This window comes from Terrapene carolina, unplaced genomic scaffold, assembly GCF_002925995.2.
Source record: "Terrapene carolina triunguis isolate 2854851 unplaced genomic scaffold, T_m_triunguis-2.0 Scaffold66, whole genome shotgun sequence".
Taxonomy (NCBI): domain Eukaryota; kingdom Metazoa; phylum Chordata; order Testudines; family Emydidae; genus Terrapene; species Terrapene triunguis.
Genome location: NW_020664417.1, coordinates 51124621 through 51141385, shown reverse-complemented (window position 1 = coordinate 51141385; position 16765 = coordinate 51124621). Strand labels below are relative to the sequence as shown.

General features: G+C 37.6%; 1 protein-coding gene across 3 annotated transcripts in view; it reads right to left on the bottom strand.

The window, feature by feature from the left end:
• Positions 1-7196: 7196 nt before the first annotated feature.
• Positions 7197-16765, bottom strand: part of SGCZ (sarcoglycan zeta) — a 389983-nt gene continuing 380414 nt past the window's right edge. For all 3 annotated transcript variants that reach the window (XM_026648155.1, XM_026648157.1, XM_026648156.1), the window contains one exon: positions 7197-7391. In XM_026648155.1, coding sequence (XP_026503940.1) covers positions 7197-7391 — 195 coding nt within the window. The remainder of the gene's footprint in view (positions 7392-16765) is intronic.

Genomic DNA, 16765 nt, shown 5'->3' with positions numbered 1-16765 from the left:
GAAATCTTGTGAATAAGTGCACCTGTTCTCACATATGGGGGCTACCTAGACCTAGGGTGAGGATTTGCCTTCTAGTGAATTACTATAGTACTTAGGATGAGACTATCAAAGATACATTTGATTTAGCAGGAAAAGTGCACACATCACAAAACAGAAAACTTAGAAGTGTTTCACCTGGCCGGACTCCCTGGCATGGGGAACTCTCCAAGTGGTGGAAAATATTCTAACCCTCCTCCCAACATAGCTGACAGCATAGGGGGCACACCCAGTGCAGTAACTGTACTTTGGCTATCTCTGGCAGCTGAAATAGTAACTCTAATTTTCATCTAATATTGTTTAATGCTGCTGGTTTATGCCAGAATCTGAGCTGGTCCCAGAATCAAGGAGTTCTATATGTGATGTAAAGAGACCTTTGCTCCCCCCCGAGGTCCTGTGCCAATTGTAGCATGGCCAGAAAAAAGGCCCATTGTTTTTTCTCTGAAAACAGCTTCTAAAGCTTATTTACCTCTTTTCTGAGGTACATCCTCAAAAGGGTCAGATGCTCAGAGAAGCATCTAAAGTTTGGCTGCTTCTCATAATCTTATTGGTCTAATAATGGTTTCTGTCTCATTTATGTGGAATAAGCTTAGTTGTGGTACATGAATGGTTGTTACAAGGAGGAGGGAGAAATTTTTTTCTTCTTAACCTCTGAGGATAGGACAAGAAGCAATGGGCTTAAATTGCGGCAACAGAGGTTTAGGTTGGACGTTAGGAAATACTTCCTAACTGTCAAAGTGGTTAAGCACTGGAATAAGTTGCCTAGGGGGGTTGTGGAATCTCCATCACTGGGGATTTTTAAGAGTAGGTTGGACAAACACCTGTCAGGGATGGTCTAGATAATACTTAGTCCTGCCTTGAGTGCAGGAGACTGGACTAGATGAGCTCTCGAGGTCCCTTCCAGTTCTGTGATTCTATATTTGGTACTTCCTGATGTGGTCTCACCAGATATAGAGTACATGATTTCTTCAGGGTATTCCAGAACTTTCCCTTCCAGTCCTGGCCCAAGGTACAAACTGTGCAGATGTGTGGTGATTTTAAAAAAAACAAAATGTCAAAAACATGTAATTTGGGTTCAGCTCAAGGCCCAAGCAAAGTTTCAAGTGAGTTCTTATTTTAGACAAAACAGTTTCTAATGATCAGTTCAATTTTTATGCGTTGGTGGTCTGTGTAGATTCTCTCTTAAAATTAGAAGAGTATATAAAATTATACTTACTTATACAGGTTTAGTGGGATGGGAATGACTAATTCAAACCTGCATAGAATGGGTCAGAATATTTTTGTTTTATTGAATACTGCATTGGTATTTTTGAATTAGTCAACACAGGCCTGATTCACACTTACATTAAGGCCACTATACACCACTCTGACAGTGTAAAGTGGAAATGGTTTTCCATCCAGATAATATTTTCAAGAGTTCATTTTTTCTTGTCCTAGATTGGGACAAAAAGACAAAATCTCAAACATTTGTGTGAACTGAAAAGCCAAACTATTTTTTTGTTCAAGTCCATTGAAACATTTTGCTCTGATCATTTTGAAATATTTCATTTAAATTTCAACCTGTTTTTCTCTTTTTTAACTTTTTTTCAGTCTAATTAACTTAAATTTTGAAACAAAAAGTAAAACTGGAAAAACTGATTTTTTTTTGTTTCAAAAGTGTTTAAATGAAACATATTGAAAATACTTTTTTCAAGAATATTTTTAGTTGGGAGATTCATTGAAACTGACCCATTTTCACAAATAGTCTTGCTTTCAACACCACAGGACTTTTCAATTAAAAAACATTTCATCTAAAAATTTCCAACCAGCTCTAAGGTTAAGGGGGTCTAAGTAGGTACAAATCTAATTTATGTTGACTTTAAGGATCCTTTTCTTCAAAAGAGTGGTGCAAAGTGGCCTTCATATAAATTAGAATCATGCCCTTAGTTTTAACTTCTCCAAGCTTGGCATGAAAATAAAATCCATGCATTTTGCAGGTTGGAATGTCTGCAAAGTAGTCAATCTAAATATGTTGTTGGTGGTTTAAAAAAAAAATCAAAACAATCTCTAGCAGTCTCTGGTTTGTATGTAGTTAAGAAAATTAGATTGAACCAAGAAAAATTATTACCAAATTGCAAATTTAGAAAAAATAGATAGGAAATGTGCTACTCACAAAAAACTGGTTTCTCTTCAGTACTAACATTTCTAGTCTCCCGGTGACATTTGATCATCCTGAATGAATTCTGTTCATTGTTTTCCTATTTAATCTATCACATTGTGGTTATACAGTAGCACCAGATGAAAATACTAAGACCAAATACAAAGTACAGTACATATTGTAAATTCTATGTGTTAATTACATGCTGCAGAACTTCCACCTTTTCAACAAAAGTAATTTCCAACTTCCAAAACCTTGCTGTTATATCACTAAAAAAACAAACCAAACAAAAAAATCTTGAATATACAGTATACTGCTTTTGACTAAATATGTTATCTATAATTTATAGGACAAACAATCAATTTAAATAGAAAAAGATTTGTTTTACATAAAGCAAGAGAGTACAAAAGCACAGCTTTTGTAATTTTGGTAATATTGCAATTTTACAAACATTGCATAGTATGTTTAAGAAAATATTTTCATCTTTTTATATATCTATACACACAAGAAAAAACATTAACATGATAGTTACAAAACAAAACAAAAAATGGTTAGCAGACCTTTTTTGAAGTATGGTTTTAAACAATACAACATTCAAATTCTTACCCAGTTTGCATCTGCATTACAGTGAATCAGCTGATAACTCCAATATTCTAAGTTTGGCTTTTATTTTGTTAACATGTAGGCAATGATTTAGAAACCCTAAAAATATCACAGGTTATTACAGATGAATATCCTTAACATCCATCATCAACTTCTTTCAGTCCCTATGGCTCTTTCTTCAATCCATACTAAATTGCCCTCTGTATCTAAATTGGTCTAAAGTGAATTGTGTTATCCAGTTAAACCACTGTGCAAGCAAAACAATGTAAATTATAAATTCAATTGAAGTAAGCAACTTTTTGGCACATTTTGGAATACACATTCTTTCCTCTTTTCATGATCTCATAATCAGTGAAAGATCTTGTTATGTCTGAAAAACAATGTAATTGGACAACACTGACACACTATCCCTCTGGAAAAAAAAATCTACAGCTCAAAATGCTGCACAGAGCAAAAGTACATTACCATTTCATGTTGTAATTACAACTTCTCCTCTCTTCCTTCCAACAGAATAAGTGGAAGCACCTGTCATACTATTAGAAGTGTCAGTCTTTGGTCTTTAACATTTAACCAGTGAATGAACTGCAGTACAAAACCATACAGGTAACAGTGCTCAAAGAGGTCATTCAATGTTTTTATTTTTTTTTTAAACAAGAAAGAGACAGTATCCTTTTCTATTATAACAGGGACATTTTTACAACATATTATACTATAATATATATTAATACATGTAGCTAACAAGGTCTTTTTTATATTTCATTGTGGCCATATGAGCAATTCTGAGGAGGTCAGCCAACTACAAAACCACTTCAGTAGTGCCCAAGCTAACAGGCTACTAAAAAGAGGCAGTATGTGATACATGTATTCATATATTATAAAGCACCTTAGAGGATTTTTTTAGCCCCAGGTATTATTTTCCAAATTGGACATTTACTAATTTAAAAGAAAAAAGGTTTAAAAATGCTTTTGGGACTCTCACCCCTGCCCTACATCTGTCACAATGCAATGACCTGGACATTGGGAAGGTGTTGCCTTAGCCATGACAAGAAGGCGCATACCTTTTCTAAAGAGGGGTATCGGAACATTCAGCCAGTCAAGCAAACTAATTGGGGAAAGGGTTGCAGTTGCTTTATCATGAGCAGAATGGTAGCTAGTATAAATGGCCATAAAAACATTTAAGACACCAAGAGACTAGGCAAGGCAGCAAGGTGACAGGTGGCAAGGACAGCAATAAAAAACATCCTTCGGTTTTGAACATGTGGCCTCCTTTAGTTTCCACCTCAACTTCATAAAATCAATAGTTGAAATGTAGTGATATCACTCCCTGTTTCTGTGTGATCTATTTGCTGAGAGCATCCACTTGCCCTTCATCGAAAACTAAATACATGGGTGTGTGCAACTTTGCATTTTTTTTTTAGCACTATCACCAGTTGAACTGGGAAACAGGGAGAAACATTAATTTAAAGCATTTTAGGAACTTGTAAGTAAGGTTTTCAGTACTGCCAACTCCAAGCATTCAAAATTCATGAGTCAGGCCACAAAAATCATGAGATAGGAAAAAAATTTTAAGCCATTCTTGTTATTTTCCTTCGGCCTTAAAAAAAAAAAGGGTCACATTTTTAAGCTTTTCTCCATAACCTTGAGAGATAGAAACTTACTTTTTAAAAAAATGAATGGTGAGGTTCTTACATATTCACTTGTTTCCAGGAGCTGGGGTTTAAAGTAAAATGTCCAATTTCACAAGACTCACATTAACATTGGCAAGAGTTGGCAACACTGAACATACAAATGCTAGTGGAAAATGAATTCAGTCTTGTAGCCAAAATTAATCTCATCACATAATTCAATTTGTTTTTGCAATGTAATGAATTTCAGTTCACGCAGAAGTAGAAGTAGTTTATACAAGTTAGGTCATTCAGCCAGGGAACCAAAACTCTACCATATGATTCAGGTGACCAGTCATACAGTTCAAATATCATGAATGGAGAATACTCAAGGGAATACTCACAGCAAACTATTGTAAGCCGTTCCCACAGGCTGACATTCGTTTGCACAAACATTCTGCAATGCACTTTAAACAGCAAAGAAATATTCAGTCTGTTCACAAACACTTTGAGAACAGCACAAAGGGTTAATTTCACTGAATCAATGATTCTCTGCAATTTTTTGCCCATCTTTTAAATTACCAGCATATACACGTGTGCACAGGTGATGGAATGTATGAGCTCAGACACACACACTCATTCAGTGGTGTCCTCCTCTCCCTGGAATATCATTTGTCCTGATGAGTTTTACACATACATTCTGTTACCTATGTGCCCAAATGAAAGATATTTCTTTCCTCATAAGGTCGTTTGAAGGTCAAGTATACATTGACAGTTCCTACAGTTTTCTTGCAATGCTACAATTCTTTATTTCTTGTATTGCAGAGAATGAGCTTATAGAAAAAGGAAAACAAATGACTAATAACAGAAATATTTTTCTTTATTAAAGACAAGGAATTAAAGTCTCAAAACAAATACTTTAACTCAATAGTTAACAGCTGAAGAAATCTGAGCAAATGAAGTAGTCTAATTAAAATCCTTGTTTGACTATGTAGTAGCAGAGGGGATAGTTCTTCCTTTTCAGTGTAATTCATCCCTACACATAAGACTAGAACAAGGCCAAGTACCTGTGAAGCAGTGTACAGACCTTGTGCTGGTCTTCTGCATAAGGGTGAATGTCACCTGTAGTGAACAAAATAAACCCTATAGATGACACTAAAATAGAAAATTAATCACATTTTTATGGTTGCCAAGTTTCACTTTTTATTTTCTACCCCCCTAATACTACTTTCCCTGACTTCAGAGTTAATTTGGGAGCTAGTCATTGCATTGGTGTTCTTATAGTTAGACACAGCTAAAACTATGAGCTGTGTGGGATAACTGAAAAGATAATATTTAAAAGCACACTTACCTTATTGTTATCAAGTCATCTTCCCACAATAGGAAACATTTTTTATCTGTTTTACATTCCTGGATTCTGCAAGTTTCAAGATACTCTTGTTAAGCAGCAGTGAGACAAATTTATCAACAACATACCAAAGTGTCTTTTGCAGGAGCTCAATTACTTAAAAAAAAAAAAAAAAAAGGTAATGAAAAATGGAACAGAACTAAGTTCCCAGGTCAAGCTAGTCAAAAAGAGAGTTACTATGGAAAGCTGAGGGGAACTATGATAGCTTTATCTAAACACAGACCTGGTGGAGTCAACACAATGTCAATGTACTTGTTAATATTCTATGTCATTTCATATTTGCTCATGGATTTTTAATGCTATTACTTTAAAAACCTTAATAGCAGATGACAAAAGAAAAAAGGATAATAAATCTGAGGGTGTCATTCCAGTTGTAAATGAATTGCTTCTTGGTGTTATGCATTACATTAGTATTTATGTGTTTGTATTATGTTCAAATGGCAGCGGATAGACAAGCTATAAATGCTATAAAATGGACAAGATATACCTCTGAAGAGTGTGTCTTTTTTTTGCCAATCATAAATGTCTTCTGAAAAATACCTATTTGATCAGACAGTTCCATATCATCAATATTTCCCTCTTTATCCTGTTCTTCTTTTCCAGAAACTGAATGTTTTACTTGAAGCAATCACTTTATGTGCAATAACCCACTAATAACTGTGTAAGGCTATTCAGATCTGACAAAACAAGAGTGGATGTGTTTTGAACTCTGGAAATTGAATATTGCTGAGTGCTTGCAAAATTTACCTAAACATACAAAACCCTAGACTTAGAAGACAGAGTAACAACACATTTGTTTTAAAGAAACAAAACTCAGAGGGATTCTGTCTTTTTTTTGTTTTGTTTTGTTTTTTTGTTAAAAACCATGTACTGAATTTTAATTGTTTAGTAAAGCAAGCATCACACAATGCTTCAAAATTTTAAAATTCAGGGATAAAAGTTTACATCCAAAAAGATGAATGGAAAATTGTGCTTTCAGACAGTAAAGTTAATTATCATACAGGGGTTACCTATTCATCTCACGATTGGATTCTGGGCAAATTTGTATAAATACTGTATATATGTGTGCAGTTCATATCCAGGTCCTGCATAAAACTAAAACTATGTGCTTCACTTCACGTAGCAAAGGCACCTGTGTTATTCTCCCTTTTGGACAAAAGATGATATTATGATCCAGGTTTCCGGATGAAGATGACATTTATTTTTGAATATCTCACTCCCATCTCTACGTTGAGTGGTAACATGAGCCACAAGAGAAGGCAGCGTTGTATTCCTGCTTACACTGGAAGAAGTTGCTCTGCAGGCCATTTGAAGCTTCAGACTTGTCACAAGGGAAACCGAGCAGAACTGTGAAGCAGAGGGACAGTAACAAAAGGCTATTCTGGTGTGAGGAGAAAACGGAGTCATTTCAGCTCCACAAACAGATGTTGCTAGTGGATTGACAAGTAGAGCCTGCTCCTGCCGGGGAAAGGTACAGTTTACCATTGGGACAAACGCAGAGCTCATAGATAGTCTGTCGAGGAGTTGAGGAGCTAGATGGGGAAGATGAAAAGGAACCCATTGGTAGATTTCCCAGTCGGATTATATCTGCATTTAAAAATATCTGCAGAGGGGAAAAAATAAACAAACAACTGAATTTAATTTCCTTTTCCATCCTTTATATAAAATATTTTAAACTTTATTCTAATGTGCACCCGAGAGATTAATATGAATATCTAAACAACATACATTTCTACTGTTATTGCTTTTGAACACACATTAGTGCACATAATTGCAGTCTATGCAAATACCTCTTAACCCCTCACCCAAGACATTTATTCAACCGTAAGTGGGTGCCCGTACAAAAGCTTTCTGAGAATATTTCCTAAACAGGTTGATTTTTCTCTTGTATCTTTTATGATAGAAATTCATTCATTCCATGCAGTAGCATCTCCCTACCTCGAACAATTTGTATTTTAATGAGTGTGAAGTGCTATTAAAGGTCATTCCCTCATGTATTACTTTTAGTAGCAGAAAATTTGTTGTGAAATATGCTAAACTGTATAATCTTAACAATAACCACATACACATATTAGTTAAATAATCATATGTGTCCACATACACTAGATAATGTGCTTACTGGATTTGAAATCAGACTAAAAAGGTTTAAGATTAAAGTCTTGTTAAGAGCACAATCAAACTATAACCATTTGATTTCTGAACATTGTATCTCAGTCAGAAATGTGCTTTTTACTTTCTCTCATCCAAAACAACACTAAATGTTCTCAGGCTGGCCAGTTTGGAAAGGATAATGTGATCATGAATTTGTTTATAAATAGTTTTATAATGTTTAGAAAGTACTTCAGCCATCTGGCAAATTGCTCAGGGTGGTGAATAAATAACCACAGTATAATGAATTTTCATAAAAACAGATGAATAAAAAAGATAAGTTCTTCAGAGGGACAGACTGATAGAGAAAAAACCTCTGAAAAAAGTGAGCTTTTAGGTGTTTGGGTTTTTTTTTTTTTAATTAATTAGGGATGAACTGAGGAAGATAGTTTGAGTGAGGAGGTTCCACACCAAGCTAAAGCAAGATCAGCCATTGCCCTAGGTGCAACACTGGAAACTCTAAACAGCAGAAGGTGTTTCAATGTGGATACAAGCCCTGGAGATAGCACTATGAGACTTATGAGGTGGTGGGGATCCTGAAATACTTCCCAGTGCTTTAATATGTTATCTACCACATTATAGGCAGCAAATATATACAATGCATAATGGCATAGCATATATGCTGCTCCTCAATTCAGTAGGCAAACATTCTTTTATATTCAACACCAGCTGCAAATGGAGAAGCCATGGGAAAGCACCACTAACCCCCTAACGAAAGTGGATGATGATGGGCAGGCTATGATTTATCAGAAAGAAGACCAAGAGGAATTCTACACAGCTAGAAGTATCCTATTGTTATATTGTCAGTGAGGAAACTGCAGAAAATCTCTGAAGTTCCTGGTGGGAGGAATGGAACACATTGCTGTATGGGACATATCGTAACCCACAAGGCAATCAAGTGTGCCCACAAAGAGATCCTCAACTGTCCAAGGAAGACAGATGACCCTTGTTGGAGATTCCATACTAAGAATAATGGAAAGAACATTCTGCAAGAGGCAAAAAGACAAAAGGATGGTGTGCTGTCTTCCAAGAGCCAAGAAAGGGTCAACAGGATAACCTGGGTAGTTATAGGCTTGTCAGACTGACATTACTCCCAACAAAATAATGAAATACCTGTCAAGGGACTTGATTAATAAAGAATTAAAGGAGGGTAATATAATTAATGCCAATCAAGATGGGTTTGTAGAAAACAGATTTTGCCAAACTAACTTGATATCCTTTTTGAATGAGATTACAAATTTTGCTGATAAAGGTAACAATGTTTGACTTGGTACCACATAACACTTTGATCAAGAAACTAGAACAATATAAAAATCAACATAGCATACATTGAATGGATTAAAAGCTGGCTACCCAATTGGTCTCAAAATGTAAGTGTAAATGGGAACTCGTCATTGAGTGGGTGTGTTTCTACTGGGGAGTCACCAGGATTGGTTTTTGGCCCTGCACTATTTAACATTTTTATCAATGACCTGGAGAAAAACATAAAATCATTATTGATAAAAGTTTGTAGATGACACAAAGACTGGGAGGTATTAGTAAATAATGAAGAGGACAGACCAGTCTAGATTACTGGGTAAGCTGGAAGCAAACAACAATCTGCGTTTCAATATACTCACAGGACATGGGACTCTATTCTGGGAAGCAAGGACTCTAAGAAAGACTTGAGTGTCACAATAGATAATCAACTGAACATGTGATCCTAGTGCAATGCTGTGGTCAAAAGAACTAATATGATCCTTGCCTGTATAAACAGGGAAATATTGAATAGGACTAGAGATGTGTAACAGAGTGAACTGGCCCTTTCAGACTAGGAGGGGACCAGAAAACCTGGCTCCAGGAATGTTGGAATAAACTTAAAAATGGTCTTGTTGCAGGCAGACAGGAAACAGTCCTGATGAATTAGTAGATGGATGGGAAAAACCAGGACATTGTCCCTTTAAGGCCCCTGAACCAGGAGCTTGTACAGAAGGATGGGGGCAAGGCTCCCCTCTCTCCTGAACAACTGGACAGGAATGTCTCCAAAAGAGGGCTGTATATATGCTGCCTTATCCCTCAGAACAGAGAGTACTGTGACAGGGGGAAGGATGCCAGAGCCAGTAGGCTGAGCTCCTGCTAGGAAGGACAGCGTCAAGGGTCCATGAAGAACAGTCTGGGGTAAAATAAGAGCTCCGTATGCAGAAGAAGAACATGAGATGAGTTTGAACTATTGTGTTTATTTTGGAGACATTGAGGACCACTGTGCACTGCTTTCACCTATTAACCCAGCCCCATGTGGTGGTCAGGGGTAGTCCAAAGAAATACTCCGAGGAGTTCCTAAGAGGCCCTGAATAGGGGAAACAGAGTGAGCATTCTGCAGAGTCACCTCTGGCCAAAAGTGAGTGGTCAATAAATGGCAACCCTGCTACAAGAGATGATATTGCCTCTGTATTTGGCACTGGTGTGACTGCTGCTGGAATACCGTGTCCAGTTCTGCTGTCCATAATTCAAGAAGGACTTTGATAAATTGGAGTGTTCAGAGAAGAGGCATGAAAATCATTAAAGGATTGGAAAACATTCCTTAAAGGAGCATAAGTTATTAAATTTATCAAAAAGACGATTAAGGGGTGACAATTACAGTCTAAAGTACCCACAACACAGGAGTATTCATTCTAGCAGGCAAAGGTATAACAAAATCAAATGACTGAAGGTGAACCTAGACAAATTTCAGACTAGAAATAAAGTATAAATGTTTAACAGTGAGGGTAATTAATCAGTAGTGCAACTTCACCAGGATTGTGGTACGTTCTCTATCACTGGAAATTTTTAAATCAAGATGTTTTTCTAAATAATATGCTCTAGTTCAAACAGGAATTAATTTAGGGACATTTATAATGTCCTTATAATCTAGACTTCTGGATTTATAATCTATGAATCCAGAATGGTCTTTTTTATATCATTGTAGCTATAGTTGTGCAGAATGTCAATGTAGGTGTGTTGTACTGCTGTAGATGGGAACTTCAATGGAATTACCCAGGTGTAAGTCAGAAGAGAATCTGCTGCAATTATTTTTTCTAGTCATCTGAAGATTTGGAATGTTGCTTAACTTTAATTTCTGCTTCAGGTTTCACACTGCGATGCTGTGACAACTTGATTTTGGTTTTGCTACAATATAAAAAGCAGCATTTTTGTTTTCTTCCTGTGATTAATTGCTATGAGGCATACATTTGGCAATGCAATATGACATCATGCAAATGGAGTGGTAACAGAAGAAAGGGCAATACTACATTATTATCTGACAAGACAGCCTTGTGATATAATGATCTTCATAAGGAACAACTCAAAGCAAAGTGAACCTTTTGACAAAAAAAGATCCAAACCTCAATGGGAATTCATAAAAGAGCATACTCTAGCTATGAGCAATGTTTAAAGGAGTTAGAACTACTAGCAGGGATGTGTTTACGGTAAAATTATGCTGAGTCTCCTAGGATTTGGGCAACAAGATTATGAAATTCTTTGATTTTTTTCATGTTCAGTAGCAATACTGTGACAAAGTGCTTTCTTACATTAGCTATGGATGTTAGTTAAATGCTTTCCCTTTGAAAATTCTGTACCACAAGTAAGTTTTTTGTTACAGTAGTTCACAAACCATATCTTGGCCAGAGCCAGGCATGACATGACATGCACAGAGAAGAAAGGACAATTTCCAGTGGGAGCATACAAGATATTTGAGTAGACAGAAAAACAATATGAAAAAAGCTATTACATTAAAACAAAATATTTTAATAGTCTAAATAAAAAACAAAACAAAGGGTTTCAAAACTGTTCTGAGCCAAATTCCCCAGCTATTATAATCCCCACTTCGGCAAAATTCCTGTTGACATCAATTTTCAGAATTTTGTTGAAGTAAGGACTCAGAGAGAGCTGAAGGGATATGCTGTGAGATTCTCACTGCAGCTCTGGCTCCTCGATGCCATAAGGATTCTCCCAGCACATGAACAGTAGAAAACAGCTGTAAAGCTCCCTTCCATGGACCCCCTTGCAAGTTCTATGGGGCATGCCTAGGGTCAGGAAGGTGCAAAGGTGTCTTAAAGACACCAATATAGCCCAGTCTCCACCCAGGGTCTTTTGTAATTATAAACAGTAAGATTCATCTTGCAATCCACCAGCATTTGAGATTGTGACTGACCTCCTAGATCAGCAGTTTCCAGCCTGGGGGCCAAACATATAATACCACAAAGGTCAAGGGATCACAGTCAATACTGTGGGGCAGATTCTCTGCTGTGTTAAGTTTCCAAACCACCTGTAGTTTCCTGGCTGAGGATTCCCCTGTACAAACCACATGGGGAAGTGCTAATGATTAACCCCCCCAAATCTAAATAGCCCTAAACTCTGCCTTGTAAAAGCACTGAATGTGCGTTCCCCTTCTGTGAAAGAGACCAGAGAAACTAAGTTGTTAGCTATAATCTGTTCAGTGAGAGCTGCTCAACTTTGCTTATCCTAGTGTTTTGTTAACGTCTGTTATGTGTTTGGGGGAGGCAGGGGAGATGAAACAGATTAGCCACTATACATAATAGTGAAACCTAAGGTGGAAGCTTCAATTGGCTCTGAGGATGTGACTTAGTGGTAAACAATAATTTGATTTTAGTATTAAAATATTGAGCTAGATAAGCCAGGGCCGCCCAGAGGATTCAGGGGGCCTGGGGTCTTCGGCGGCGGGTCCCGAAGTGGAAGGACCCCCCCCGCCGTGGGTCATCGGGACACTTCGGTGGTGGGTCCTGGAGAGGAAGGACCCCCCGCCACGGGGTATTCAGGGCACTGCGGCGGTGGGTCCCGGGGCGGAAGGACCCCCCGCTGCCGAATTGCCCCCGAAGACCCGGAGCGGAAGAAGCTCCAGGGGCCCGGGCCCCGCAAGAGTTTTCCGGGGCCCCCAGAGCGAGTGAAGGACCCCGTTCCAGGAGCCCCGAAAAACTCTCGTGGGGGCCCCTGCGGGGCCCAGGGCCTGGGGCAAATTGCCCCACTTGCCCCCGCCCGCCCCCCCCCCGGGCGGCCCTGAGCTAAGCTGATTTTGTTGCCATAGGGAAATTCTCTAAGTGGGGTCTGTTACTCAATAGACAGCGAGCTACCTCCTTAGATTCATCTTTTAGGACTTATACGGATAGATCATCTGCTGTATTAATTTGATGATTTGACTAAATGTATTGCTTAATTTCAATATTGCTGTTAACTTGTCTATTTGCTCTTATTTTCACCTCAGTTTAACTTAATTGTTGAACCCTTGGTTAGTTTACAGTAGTTTAGCCTTAGTGGTAAGTTTTGATTTCTTTGTTGTTTGTTGATTGACTTTAATAACAATTTATTAAAAGGATATTAAGTCATCTTTCTCTCAATAAGCAACTTGAGCCAGAATTATTGAAAATCTCTGGTGGATATCAGCCAATTCACCTAGAAACCTAATCTGTTTGGTTCTCACAAGCTCTACCGAGTACAATGGATCTATGCTGATTTACACCAACTGAGGATTTGGCCCAGGGTTGGGTCTCTTCTGTGCATTAGTTTGCATATGTTATTGTTTTGTAAGCACAGATGGTTGTTTTCACAAATTAGGTCACTAGGCTCCCATCAATGCAGTTTTCACATGTAGGTATGTTTGAAAATGCAAGTTTAGCGCCCAAACTGTGGCCCTTTAACATTCTATTCCCACACAGCCTATTCCTTCAAAGAACTATTAGAGCTTGTCAAAAAAAAAAAATTCCAATACAGCAAGAATTTTCAAGATTTTGAAAAAAAATCCTGTCCTGAAAGTCAGAATCTCAAGAATTTTCATGAATTGGTAATTGAAAAAATATTCAGATTGGGTCAGTCAATTTTCTTTTGATAATTTTGAACCATTTTCTTTCCACTTTGACCTTTTTAATTTAACATTTTTTTTTTTTTACTATTCATTAACTTAAATGTTAAATGAAAAGTTGTTTGGAAGCAAATATCAGAACTTTTCATTTAATGTCAAAATGGGACAGTTTGATGATTTTGAAGTTTGGTTTTGTTTTGGTTTCAACCAATTGGCGTTTTTTGATGAAAAAAAAGTTTCATTGAAAAGTTCCTCACCAGCTCCACTAAGTACATTCCTACCTAACAGAGGTGATGCATAATTAGTTAAAATTTACAAAGTGATCTTAAGATGAAAAACAGAATACAATTGTTAAGCATTATTTTGAAAGGTGATCCAATAGAATATGAAGGGTGATCCAATAGAATAGCTGTCTACTGCTTATTTGTTCTCCCAAGTCTATCTATCACTAATTTTTAATGAATTCACTTCAGGCATTATTTCATCCCTGAAATTATAGTTGCCTTCAAACAGTCATTCCTACTCTGGCAACACTAGAGCCAGGCAAACAAAAGTCATTCAATTTCAAGGAGGACTTAGAAATTTCAAAGGCTGGATTTGTTCCAATGCAGTACAAAATCCACAAATTTCAAAAGTCTCTGCAAAAGGAAATGGAGCACTAGCTCTGGGGTAGACTGCCTGGTGACTCGCTCCAGAGCTGTGGACTCTGAAAGACTAGCATTCCCTGCTCCAAAGCAAACCACCACATGGGCTGTTTCCTGGAACCCTGTATGCTGAGGAGCCATGAACCTTAAGAACTGGGGCTTCCAGGCTCCCTATCAGCCCACCAGGTGGTTGTCAAGGAGTTGGGAGCCTGCAAGCTGCTATTAGGTAGGCTGGTAGGAAACCTGCCTGACAGGCTTAATTCTGTTGGAACTCCATCAGAAAAGATACAAATAATGGTGTTTCAACCACTTCCTTGGGGATGATAGTCAACAGTCTCACAGTGAGATATTTAGGAAATATATCCTAATATTTAGCATAATTTTTAATGTCATTATTATTTATTATTATGGTAATAGTTAGAGGCCCGAGACAGGGATTGGGCCCCATTATGCAAGGCAATGAATAAATAAAAAAAACCAAAGACAATCCTCTGCCCAAGAGATCCTGCAGTCTAGAAGGTGGATAAACAACCAAAGGGGGATGGAGTGGGGGGACAAGGTGACAATAAAGATGGATATGTTCGCATATATGAGTAGTCTCAGAGGGTATGTCTACACAGCTGCTGGGAGTGAGTTTTGCAGTCTGGGTCGACAGATTTGCACTATCAGGGCTAGGGTTAGCATGCTAAAAATAGCTGTGTAGACATTACTTTGATGTTCTGGTTTGGGCTAGAGCTTGGCTCTGAAGCCCACCCCTACCCCTCAGACTTCAGAGTCCGAAGTCCAGCCCAACCTGGAATGTCCACTTTGCTATTTTTAGTGGACTTTCTAGCATGAGCCCTGCTAACACAACTCTATTGACCCAGGCTGCAAGACTTGTCCCAGCAGCTGTGTAGACATACCAAGACACTCTTTTTCTTGATTACACTTGGCCTTTGTTAGCCAATGTGATGCTGCTAAAGTTCAGAGTATGTTACATGGGAGCAGTTTGGGTAAATAGTAGAATCAGAATTAGGTTTCATAAGAGCTGGGCTAGGTAAGTCATATTTTGGACCACTGAGTTGCCAGCATCAAATAATCCTTTAAACTTGTTACTGTTATATACTGGTAAATTTTTGGTTCAACTCAATGAACTTTTATGTATTTGCAGGAGTACCAAAAGCCAGTAGCTACAGGATGCGAATAGCATTATTCAGAAGTGATCTGAACATCTTTGAACTTTTCTACTGTGTTTATATGTGGAAGTAATAGTCAACTAGCAGCCAGGGGGATGCATTTGCAATGATGGAATGTTCTTTTTTCCTCTTATGTGAGCTGATAGGATCTTTTAATGCCCAGAGTTTCTGATTCCATTTTATGTGTAAATGATTGCTGCTTTAAACCATTGGCTATGGTTTATTTATAGCGTAATACATAGTTCACAATTAAATGCCAAGCTGTAATTGAATCAAAGGATTCTGCTGATGCCTTGAATCACAAGGGTGCAGCTCAAGTGCTTTATAAAGGGCAGCAGAACCTAAGACTAAATTACAGCCTCCAGTATTCAATCTGGGATCATGCATTATTATTTATAATACGGATAAAAGGATTATTATAATACTGAAGTAAATAAAAAGAAAATGCATCAGACAGCAGAAGGCAGAATGCTTGCAAAGACTTTCAGTTTGTGCTGTGGGAGGCTAAGGATTATACTGTACAAGAAATAGAACTGGAGGAAAAGTTTAAAAAAAGTTTGAATATTACATTAGTACATGAGAAATGCCATTAAAGGTAGAGCAAGAGTAGTAAGACACAGGCACTAGGTGGAAAACGTAACATGACTCAAGGACATGTTAGACTGTGCAAGGGTGAGGGAGGTTGGAGGCTAGTAGAAATAAAATCTAGATTGTCACTGTGACGTTGTGCAGTCTATATGGTTTTATAAAAAACATGATAATAAGTGAATATAATGTAACTGGGATAGTTTTATAAAAATTTGATAAGTGACTATAATGCAAATGGGATATGCTTCGTGCAAAAGGTCTCTTGTAAGGTATCATTACAAAGCTTATAATCTACCGAGTATGATCATCTGATTTGTATAAATGTACCACTCTTGTATCTAAAACTAGAAATATAAAACATAACTCTGAGGGCCTATTGTAATTATGTAAAGTGTGGGCCATTAATGATGGTTTGGAATCTTGATGACTCCCATTAACAAGGACCATTGTCTGCAGATGACTATGTTTACCTGTGAGTCTTCCTGTATATGTGTGTGCTGGCAAGTGAATAATGAAGTCTTGCAGTGACATGTGATCATGTCACCTGAACTGGAATCCATCTTTAACCTGGTGCTTTTCCAGTGAGGGGGGG